The sequence below is a fragment of the Larimichthys crocea genome, chromosome XV, assembly GCF_000972845.2.
Source record: "Larimichthys crocea isolate SSNF chromosome XV, L_crocea_2.0, whole genome shotgun sequence".
In the NCBI taxonomy this organism is placed as follows: domain Eukaryota; kingdom Metazoa; phylum Chordata; class Actinopteri; family Sciaenidae; genus Larimichthys; species Larimichthys crocea.
This window is the reverse complement of record NC_040025.1, coordinates 5,688,186-5,700,307: the sequence shown is the minus strand read 5'-3', so window position 1 is coordinate 5,700,307 and position 12,122 is coordinate 5,688,186. Positions and strand designations below refer to the sequence as shown.

The 12,122-nt window shown below is 37.9% G+C and overlaps 1 protein-coding gene across 1 annotated transcript in view; it reads left to right on the top strand.

Annotated features, from left to right (window-relative positions):
* ntsr1 (neurotensin receptor 1 (high affinity)) overlaps nt 1-8,347 on the top strand; it is a 63,067-nt gene extending 54,720 nt beyond the window's left edge. The window contains exon 4 of the mRNA XM_010731502.3: nt 4,787-8,347. Coding sequence (XP_010729804.1) covers nt 4,787-5,042 — 256 coding nt within the window. The 3' untranslated portion in view covers nt 5,043-8,347. The remainder of the gene's footprint in view (nt 1-4,786) is intronic.
* Nucleotides 8,348-12,122: the final 3,775 nt, after the last annotated feature.

Below are 12,122 nucleotides of genomic sequence, written 5' to 3'. Positions count from 1 at the left end.
TATAAGAATATTGTTTTTCAATTGTAATATTATTATTACATTTTATTGAAGCAGACTGCTTTATTTATTGTTATTGTAATTATCTGTGTTATCTACCCCTAATTTACGCTTGTGAGTAATTGTCCCCACAAAGCAATCATGCTTAGGACACCAAACTGGCTAGCAGTGGCCCTGGTTAAAGCTCACTCATGTAATATTGTGATTATACAACAATTACCAGCTTAAGTAAAAAATATCATCAAAATATTTCCTTATTTTGGGACCATTTGTTCTCAAAATAAACGTTTCTTTGCTCGCCATTTTTGTTTGATCTCAGTTTCCATGGAAGCACACGGGATCTGACTAATACCTGGTAATCAGTTGTGGCAGTAAACTCTTTCTAGAGATCGTGGAGTTTCCCAAACTGAATAAATACAGCACATAAAGACACCAAACTGCTTTGTTAGTTCGGTCATGTAGTGGCTAAGATATCTGCTGAAAAATATAATTTTTCAATAGACAGATTTAGCTCCTATGTCTGTGAACTTCACATTTATTTTTAAGCTTATCACTTCCTATTGGATAAAATGTGTCCTGCATTGCGTCACTATATAAGTATAAAATGGCATATTTTGCTTTTCTTTCCTGGTAATAGTACTCGTCGAATTCCCGACAGTGAGATTGGTTCTGTATGAATCTGCCACAAGAGGAAAGTGACTAATGTTTATGAAGCCCAGAATCACCACATCTGAACACGCTGCACCTGGTCTGCAGTTTGTGTAATTCTAATGAAAAATGTCTGCCGCTTGAGGGATTCCTATTAAAGTGGAAATGCAACAGAGCAGAGACTAGTTCGTGGCTCATATGTCATCGTCCATTACGTAAACAGAGCCCACAGAGTTACCTGAGTATATATAATGAAAAGGTCATGTCCAATACTATCCCTGTTGTCCCTTTCAATTCTGCACTCATTGATCTTTAATGGTGGTTCCGTATGCAGACAGACACACACATAATTGACTTTCTGCACACTTCAGTGATCCTTGTCCATTTCCAGAGCAAAACAGATCAATACGCCAGATTCTAGTAACTGAGGTGTCACCGGGGAGTAGCGTGTGTCAGAACATATCAATGTGACATATAACCTTTTTTAATTCCCTTTATTGTCTGTTGTTTACATGTGTGAAGTTGTCTCATCTTCACCTCTTGTTTCTGTGGTATATGCCCTCCTGTTTGGTGTCACACATGAACAACTCATGTGTGCTCTCATGAGAGACATCTTGATGTCTGAATTATCCATAAAGAGATGAGAACATCACCCGTATCACAAATGTTCCCAGGGAAATCATTTGCTCTGGTGCTCCATCAAAGCAACACAATCCAAATGAAATTAGTTTGTTTTGATTTGTTCTTACAGTATCAATCTATAAAGAATAAAGTTGAGATTTTTTTTTTGCTCCTTGTGCGTTAGTGTTCACCTCAGTTTCAGTTTTTTTTTCATCATACGTAGGGTAACACAGGGTCAACAGTACAATGAATGAGAAAAACAGATCAGCTTAGCATTATCACTAGTTGCAATAGCAGTGATAGACAGAGAAGAAAAAATAAGGTGAAGAAACAAAAGGGCAAAGTGGAATGGTGTAATAATAATAATAATAAAATATGTAAAAATGAAATATAAGTATTATAAGTGAACTATACATTAAGTGTGAAAGGATTGTGTGTAAAGGTAAAGAAAAAGAGTATTGAAAAGTCAGTCAGTCAAATCATTGTATGCATAAACATGAATGTACTATGTAAAGAAGAAATACTACACGACATAAAAAAGTGAGGATTAAATGATATGTGCAATATCTGTGTGAGCTGGCACTAAAAAATTGTTCATAGAAATCACTTTATTTCCAACACAGTCAAGCATTGTTAGCTGCCGAGGTTGCAGAATGACCTGTTACTGTGTCCTATGACAGTCTGGTAATTTGCTGTCACCAAAACCAGACCCACGAACAGGAGAGAGCCAACACTAGCTGGACATCATCCTCTATGATGCAGGATTGCCACAACACAGAATGTGCAGGAGCTTCATTGAAATGTAGGAAAAAATGTAAAGAATATGTTCAAAGAAATGCAAATTAAGGTGTGTGTCCATGTGAATTACTACTGACCAGGTGGAAAATGGAAATATATAGATATACTTTGTCATGGTGGTTTTGTCCGTCGTGTCGCCGTTTTTTTTTTTTTGTGTCTTTAGTGACAATTCACGTCACTTCATATATGTCATGATTTATTCACTAAACATTACATTTTGTTTTGCTCATGCAGCCTATAGATTCAAATTGAGTTTCTTTCTTTTTCATTTCTGGTGTTTTATGTGTAAATTTGGGTGGAAATGCACATATGGATTCAGCATGTGTTAGAATAACATGAGCTAAAAGTAACAGTGTGAATCAGTTGTAACCAGTTTCTGAGTGGAATACAGCAGGATGGATCCTCCCAAAGGTTGAATATAGTGAAGGGGCTGGCAGTATAAATCACAAATGGTTAATAACTAACATTATGTGGGTTTTGAAGGCTGGGAATAGTGGTTAGTGAATGCTGTGTATCAGTATTTGGATTAGGATTAGGATATATAATATATGGTGTGTTCCAGTCAACCGCTGAAATGGGAATCATCCATTCTGAGGCTGAGGCACTCTAAAGCTGTTCTTTCAAAAAGTGGTGTTAATGTTTTTTTGACAATGAAAAAAACATAACATATAAAACACTGATACAAATACTGAAGTTTTTTCTTAGATTTCTTATGTACTTCCAGTATGTTGTAGTTTCTTCCCTTCATCTTCCACTTGTTTCTTTCCTTACTATATCTGAACCCTCCCATCTTATATAATCTTTATATCCTTAGTGCTGTCTCCTCTCCTGCTGTGTAGCTTAATCTCCCTTGTCTTGTCTTTTCCAAAAGCAACCACAGGGACAGATCAGTCAGTTAAAAATATAGATTTAAAACTCACTTGTGTATTGCAGAACATACATTAACATTTTTTAAATTGGATATAATATTTCACTTTTTATAGTTTATAGAGACCTTTCAGTTCCTTATTGGATTTTAAATAAAACGAATATGCTCCAATTTATAAAGGATTTAAGCCTAGCTGCAGTGGATCGCTCATGATTGACCATGCAGAGAAAATCCCTCAACAGCTGGAGGTTAGATCTGCACCACGTGAACTAAACTCAATCTTACTCTTCAGCATGTGTCGATTAAATTCCAGCAGAGAAAATGTTTCTGCTTCCCCTCATCTCTCTGTAGTTTTGACAGCAGAAAGCCAGAGGCTGGTGAGAGGCTGGTACTACAAAGTTGGAGACACTTTCTCAATAGCTGATCTGTTAATGATGTTGGACGATTTCTGGTTGTGGGTTAGAAAGGACCTAATGAGCAGTGACATCTAAAGAGAAGATTACTGGGTCAGGGTAATATGTGTTCACCAGCCACCAGTACACCATACATAATACAAATACATCTTAGCCTGTTGATTCTCAACAAAGACACAGAAAGTCCTTGAAGTACGATTTATATGATTTCCACTCTCATTATCTGTTAGGCTACTACACAGTTAAGAAATCCAAGCAATTAGTCTGTCGCTATTTTCCCAAACTTTATTCAAGCTACAGTATAGTGTTTTGTCTCATAATTGATTTTTTTAAATTTGCTGTACTGCATATAGAATAGAATAGAATAGAATAGAATATCTTTATTTGTCATTATGCAAATGCATAACGAAATTTATGTGCAATACTCAGTGCAGGAGTACAAAAGAAAACACAGTATAAAACATAAATAAAACAGATAAAAGGGATAAAAACATGGAAAAAATAATAAACAAGAACAAACAAAATAAAATAGTGCGTACATCCACATACATACACCATTCCATGACTTATGTGTTTTCATTGTCCTGTATCGCCTGCCGAGGGTTACAGTTCGAATATGATGTGGCCAGGGTGGGATGAATCCTTGATAATGGTCTGGGCTCTTTTGAGGCAGCAGGGAATTGTAAAGTTCTTCCAGGGAGGGGAGGCGGCAGCCAAGGATTTTTTTGGCAGTGTTTATGACCCTCTGGGATGCGTTCCTTTCTGCAGCCGTGCTGCAGTAGGTCAGGATGCTTTCTATAGAGCATCAGTAAAAGGACACAAGCAGCTTTTGAGAGAGGATTCTTCTTGCTGTGCCTTCTTTATGAGCTCTCTGGTGTTGCTGTTGCTGAGGTCCCCAGATACTTGAAAACTGAGACCCCCTCCACACAATCCATATTTGTTTTAACTTAAGATGCACAGCTGCAGTACATTTGGATAAAACATGACGACTCTATATTCAATTTATGGTTAAATAATCAATTTTATGCTTGACAATGTTTTAATGTCAAATTGAATGGAATAACCAAATTATAATAGATCCGTACAGTCACACCAGAAAGTGCCTCAACAAAAATTTCAGTGGCTGGCGACTGCTAGGTAGCAGGAATGTGCTGTGTGTAGTCACTCACAATAGCACAATAAAGAAGCTAGTAATAGTAAGCATGCAGTTTATTCAAGTAATATATATCGACTTGTGTCTCGTAAAATTTTACAGACCATACCTCTTATATTTTACTTGGACAAAAGAGTGTCAAATAAAAGTGCATGTGAATTTTTAAATTCTGGTCGTTGTGTTTGACTGTAATTGTTAACCATGCATTGATATCTTATATACCGCATTTAATAATATGTTAAATATGCCACACATTACAAAGTCTCTTTGTCTTGTGTCTCCTCACAGTAACTTGTATGACTTCTACCACTATTTCTACATGCTGACCAACGTCCTGTTCTACGTCAGCTCGGCCATCAATCCAATCCTCTACAACTTGGTGTCAGCCACCTATCGCCAGATCTTCTTTTCCACACTACGCTACTTCTGCATTCCCTGCCGCTACGCCCCCAGGAGGCACGCCCACCCTCTGACCCGCCACTCCATCAGCATTTCCAGTAACCACACCCTCTCCTCCAACATGATCAAAGAGACAGCGTACTGATCGGGCCTCAATGGAATACACTTTCTCATTCCATAAACCCACCTGCTGCCACCCCGTGTTTACTGGTCCGACTTCATCAAGGGAATTCTGGTACTGGTTTGGAGACACAGACTGATCTGGTTTCAAGTGCCCACTCTGAATTTCATTTCAGATGCGCATTGTATTATATGTTGGTGTGTGCTGTCTTTATTTAGTATACCATGAGAAATCAAAAAGCTAAATATGAAAATGGAAGAATGAAAAAAGAAAAGAAGGATGGACAAAAACAAAGTAACAGAACATCTTTTAAATGGACACAGATGTAAATGTTTTATACAGTATATTTCTATGTGTTTTTATTGGACCAATCATTCACACTTGCTTGTACAGTCTAAATGACTCTGCTGTTTCAATGTTTTTGAGCATCGACGTATAAAACAACGTATGAAAGTACTTTCTCTAGAAAAATGGCCTCTGGCAATGCTTTCACGACTACAAAAGCTCTGATGTAACTATGTGATATTTAGGTGAGCGTCTCAGGATAAATCAGCCTTTGATGTTAAAAAAAAGACACATTTCTGTTTCTTGAATCCAAGCTACATCGACAGCTGTAAGAGAAGAATCTTCTACATTATTAAGACATACTTCTCTCGGCTCTCTTGGCTTTGTTACAAGCAGTTTTTCTGCAAAACTTCTGTTGCTGTTGAGTCCAGATAATAGGCTCTGTCACACTGCTTAGACTCTGAAATATGAATGTCTGTGGGATATGTAAATAGTGCACACAGAGATTCTGATGGTTTCTGTTGATAGTTTTCTGCATTCATAACAGCTTTTTAAAGGTGTCTGTGTGGACACAGGAGAAGTAGTTGAAATTATTATTTAAAGTATTTGTACATAACAGTAGTGACAACGTGGACCAGAAAACACATGGTGGAGTTGAACTGCTATATAGACAGAAGCATGCTTACCTAACATAAGAATGACCGATGGGGGCAGTGAAAGGACTTCAACAGAAACAGAGCACGTCCGCTCTGATGTCCCCCCACCAGTTGCTGCTTGAGCAATCAGAGGCATGCGTTTCTTTAAGGAGTAATGTCAATGTCAATGAACTCTCCTTCAGCTAAGGCACACAAGAAACAATAACCTCATTTCAACGTTGACTAGAAGTGCATTTTCTACTCCTTAAGTTATTATTAGCCCAGTGCACCAGCCTAGTATCCCTAAGAATTACTTCCTTATTGAGCCATGAATGTTCAGCAGCAACATTCAGTGGCAGAAAGTAATCATTGGGTTTAACTGGGTACGTTGTGTTTCAGAAGCAGAGAATTCTGCCCACCAGACTTTGCTCAGATTTGGTCATTTTTTAATGACTTGTACTCTTCGTATGTAGTCAAATTGTTTCCCTTTTGGCTGATTTTACCGTGAGGATTCTGCACATGGTGTTTTATTTTGAAATTCTCCTTGCCGTTTCTGTGTCTGACTTCGACCAGCTTGATCTGCTCTGCACTGCTTGGCGTGGTATTCTGAAACATATATCTGAAAGAGCTGCGATCAGCTCGGTCCCGGTGGGATCCATGGGTAAGGGTGTGGTGCTCATGCTGGTCACAGACTTGCAATTCAAAAAATGTAACCATGATCTCTCCCTTACTTTAACCGAGTGTTGTGGAGGTGCCTACCTGTCTCTAATATGAGCTTGCTTCAAACAAAGGCCTGGTTCCCTCTGAGGTTAAGGTTCCTGACATAGTGACTGGGGGAAATACAGTATTACAATTTTATTACACGTTTACCTCTGTAGAAAATGAACAGACTACCAATGACTTGTTGCTTGTGTTGTCAGTATGAAGCATAATTCTGTACAGTATGAATAAGTAATGTTTTCTCCACGTGCAGCACATGTAGCTTACAAATGAAGATGATAGTGAATGTATTTCTGCACAGGTTCTATGTTTCTTTGCTTTAATGTAAACAAATATGATCAATGAATCAGCAGCAACGGATCATTTTATTCATGACTTTGAGCTGGTGATGAGAGAATCCGGACTAAATCACTCAATTTATAAGATAAGCTCCTATAAACAGATTTTAATCTGGTAAATATTTTAATAAATGTATTTCATTAGAAGCCCCGGGGTCACAGCAGCTGAATCATTCAGTGTTAGCACTGTTTGTGTTATTAATGCCATACTTCTTATTTTTCAACTTATAATCTGTTTTTATGTTTTCTAGGTTAAACACCAAAGTTTGTATAGATGGACCATGAGTGTGCAGCCTTGATTGTAAAAGAGTCTACAGCAAAGCTTGTGGCTCTGTGAGGCTGAACAGTGGTGCTTTGAGCTACATGACAATGACAATGACAGTAATAATGCTAATTAAACCTTCGTTTAGTTTGTTAGCATGCTAAAATCTGCTACTTAGCAGTACACACAAAGTTCAGCTGAGGCCGACAGAATGTCTTTATAAGTATTTAGTCATAAACCAAATCAAAATTTTCCCATTTTCACCAAAATGTTTGAAATTCATCCTAAGAGGAACATGAATATGCACCAAATTTCTGTCACGAGGAAACATCACCTGGAAACTAATAGACGTTGTGATATTTTAAATGACAAAAAAACAAATGGTGACAACAGAGCTATGGGAGGACTCATGGCTGACACCGCCACCCATAGCTGCTAGCATGGTTAAAAATGTAAATAAATATTTTAAATACTCAAAAATACACATGAGCAATTTCACACTTTCAGTATTTTCCACCTACAATGTGCCTCAGCACCATTGTTGTAATCTAAAATATATGACACTGCTACAACCTTCTCGATGCTTATCACAGCAGCAGTTTCAAAAAAGAAAAGAAAAAAGTCAATCTGTGTATTGTTTTTCTAATACATGTATAGATGTCTTTAATATGGTGTACTTATTAGTGTTTTTATTGGTGACTAAGCTGTGCTTTGTATTGGTTGATATAACTCTGTGTCTCTGTACAGTATCTGTGTAGTTGTTGAATCTTTAGCTTTAGCCCCTCCATTAGAACTGAACTCAGCCAAACATCAGATCCACCAGACAGCCATACTGAATGAAAAAACACTGTATGTCCCTTTAATGTTGCAAACTACGCAAGCAGTTAACATGTAACACTGCTGTGCACACCTGTACATGGATATTATAACTTGTCTCCACACAATAATCAATGTAATCAAATAAAATCAATCTGATTTTAGCAGACGATTCAGATCAGCCATGTTTACCTGTATATGATATATGATAGATGATATCAAACAGATTGTTTCATTTCATTTAAAAACAATAAAATGAATCTATATAACACACTGATGAACTGACTCTCCTGTTTGTTGCTGCCACACTCTCATGTCATGGGTATGCAAAGATATACAAACAATGGGAAGTGCACACGTACACACAAATGCACACACACACACACACACACACACACTCACAAACACTCAGCCACTTAGCAGAACAGTGTTTGACCTTTTCATCACAATTAACAGGTGAGGGCTTAAAAAAGAGAAATGTCACTCACATAGCACATGGACGGAGGCTGAGAGGATGCTGCCTTATCAAACAAGCCATATGCTCTCATTGTGGATGCAAGCTGTTGAGTAACATGCTGTGTTCATATGTTCTCCTCTGTGTAGAAAAGAATAAATCCCACAATATCACAGTGTGTACAGTAAATATCAACTTCTTTGGCTAATGTTTGATTTGATTTACAGAGGAGGTTGGAAATATTGGGGAAATATAAAATACCACTGCAGCTTATCTCCACCGTCCAATAGGGAGAGAGCCAATAAAACCAAAGGCTTGCCTGAGATTTTCATTCTCATAATAAACCTCAGTTTGGACATATATCAGCTGGAAACCTGGATTATGTTTTACATGCCTGATGTGGCTGCTGTTGATAGATGCCGTGTGTGTTTCACGACACATAAGTGATTGACAGCGAGGTTGAATCCATGTCTCCTAGCAACAGCAAAACACCTGCCACTGAAAAAGGACGCCTCATTGTGATCGGGATCCGGTGAGCTGCGGTGGAGGAAAGCAGTATGCGGTATGTTTCACTTCAGGTGACCACTGTCACCACTCTGCCACACAAGAAGATATAAATGTTTCAAATGTAAATGTTTGACTCCAGAACTATACGTCTACTGTTAAAATATAAAGCATAGTGTCTTACTGGGAGGGCCTGGATTAGTGGGATGTAGGTATTATTTTACATGTTTTCTGACTCTGTCAGAAATCTGTGATATTTAATGACAATTTTAAAGACCTGTTAATAAAATACATTTTAAAAGTTCAATCCTGTTAGTACTCTGCTATATATACTTCTGGCTTCACAAGCAGAGTTTAATTTGACTTCCTGCCTAATTTATTTATTATTATTAATTTAATTAATTTATTTATTTATTAATTTATTTTTCCTTGGGAAAGATCCTGAACTCCAGTGTGTGAGTGTGTGTGAATGTGATTGGTTATGAGCTGATGAGCAGTTGGCACCAGCTTCTTGTGTAAAAGCTCTTTGAGTGGTTGGAGGACTAGAAAGGTGCTAGAAGTGAAGTTCATTTACACAGATTTTTTAATTTGGATTTTAATTGTGGACATACAGCATTCATGTTCATTCATTCAAGTGACCTGTATTTACACAGACTAATATTGTTAGGTTGTGCTGGCTTTAAACCAAACAACTTTTCATTGACTGATTTCACTGTCACAGATAAAATTCCAATGTCGGTATAACATCCTGAAAGTTTGCTTGAGTTGCGGTGAATTCCTGTCATCTTGATCGTTGGGTCCAAGTTGGTTATAATACTCGTTTTGTGCTGTCTTTAGTCAGTCTTCTTCTGGTCTTGACGTTCCATTAAATCTTGCTTAATATTATCAGAGGTTTTTAGTCACGGATCATGCAAATAATGACGTTCAATCACTGAAACAGTAGGAGTGCTCTCTCAAGCTCTCTCAAACATCCTCAGGAATCAGAAGTCTTAGTTCTCTTGGACTATATAAAAGAAGGAGAAATTGGCGAAGCTGTGGAGTGAGCAGGTGGTATTTTCGACGCGTCCTTCCATTTCCAGATCGAGTGGAGGAGGAAAAAAGTGGACAGAAATTGCTGCAGCCCTCGAAATGCGAACACAGCTGTGGTCAAAAGCTGCTTTTGTTTGTGCTCCATTGTTCAGCAGTTTTTCTTCTTTCTTTCTTTTATAATTTCCACCAGGGGCATGATGGGAAAAAATGTCAAAATGAATCAAGTCTTTTAAATAGTGACTCAGCAGGTCTTTGCAAAATTGTAAAAGCTCTTGATTTGACTTTTATCACACTGTCTTTAGATGTGAGAGGATGTCAGACTCGCACAGTCTTTTTAAAATGTTCTGGCAGGCTTTAGTTTATAATGTGACAATTGGCTTGCATAGTAAGCTAATTAGTCATACACACAGATGGAGATATGTAAAAAAGAAACATTGTTTTCCTATAGTACAGTGTACCTGGTGTGCACTCCTCTCTTGCACTGTCTTTTTTTTTAGTTGTCACATGTAAAAGTTAAGATTTCCTCAGCTTTTTTAGCACAACTTTACCACTTCCTACCACCTTCCTGTTATGATGGCAGTGGATGTGACGGAAATGGTCAGACATAATGCAGACTAGAGCTTAAGAATGAGAGACACAACTTGCAACATACAAACACGGAAAAGATGGTGTCCTCCTTTTTATGGGCTCTTTGTCCTCCACATCCAGTAGCATAGCAACAGCTGATCATATTTAATTGTCTGGTTGCAAACTCAGCCTTGGTTCAGGCATTTTTGAACCTGCACATGTAACGATGCATTAGTGTCTGATTTTATTTATTTATTTATTTTTGACTAGTTTGTTTGTTCATGTTCAGCCTCTGTGTGGTGTTTTAATGCATTTCGTTCAGTATGAATGTTTGTAGATGTGTTGTTTACCACCTCACCTCTTCACCTCAGAGCACTTGACTCCCATGCTTACGTCCATTCAGTGTCTGACTTAACACCTGATCTTTATCTCCCTATTGTGAGATGAAAAACAGTCCTTTGGGACATTTTCTATTACATGCTTTATCCTGAATTCACCTGTGTGAGTGCTGATGTGTTTATCAAGTCCTAATTTTATGATTTATTTCAAGTTGGAATAAAGTTATGAAATATATATCAGCAAAGCTTTAATGTGTTTATGGTATCCTTACTTTCTAACATTTAATCATACTGTTGCATTAAATTCAAATCGCTAATACTCGCACCTACCTACTTGAACGCCCTTATATACGTATATGTGTCTGTTGTTCCCTGGTGTAATGCACTACCAGTTCCTACCAGATCAGGGTTGTCCCTCTCTACTTTTAAAAAACTCCTGAAGGGGTGGTGTCTAGCCCAGTTGGTAGAGCAGCTGCCCCGTGTGCAAAGGCTCAGTCCTTGCTGCGGAAGCCTAGGGTTTGAATCTCTCTCCCCACATTTCCTGTCACTCTTCAGCTGTCTCTATCAAAATAAAGCTTGAAAAGGCCAAAAATAATAATCTTTAAAAAACTCCTGAAGACCTCCAGCTCTTCAGAGAGGACCTCCTTTCCTAGCACTACCAACAAATGGACACACTAAATCTACCCCTTTAAGAACTGTCACAGCACTTACTGCTGTACTAACACTTTCCTATCACACTGTACCTTGATTGTTCCCTTCTCTGTAAGTCGTTTTGGATAAAAGCTTCAGCTAAATGTAATGACTAAATGTAATGTAAAAGATGATGGCCACCACATTCACAGCAGCTATTCAAAAACCTGTAAAGTGATGTCATATTTTGTGTTCTTGCATGTTTTGCAGCCACTGCAGCCTTCATCATATGAGGGAGAGGGTGAAAATGACACTAAATCCTACACACCGGACCTTTAACTTCTCTGAAATGGCATCATATTTGCTCGTCCTGACAGTTAAAGGTGGCTTCAGCATTGTTTCACAATCTATTTCTATTTATCTTTTAAAATTGTATCAAATGTACCGTCAATTTTTCATTTGCCCTTATTCTACAACCTCCATCCAGTTTGCCAGGAGGAGGTGGATTTGGAGATCAAATTGTCTC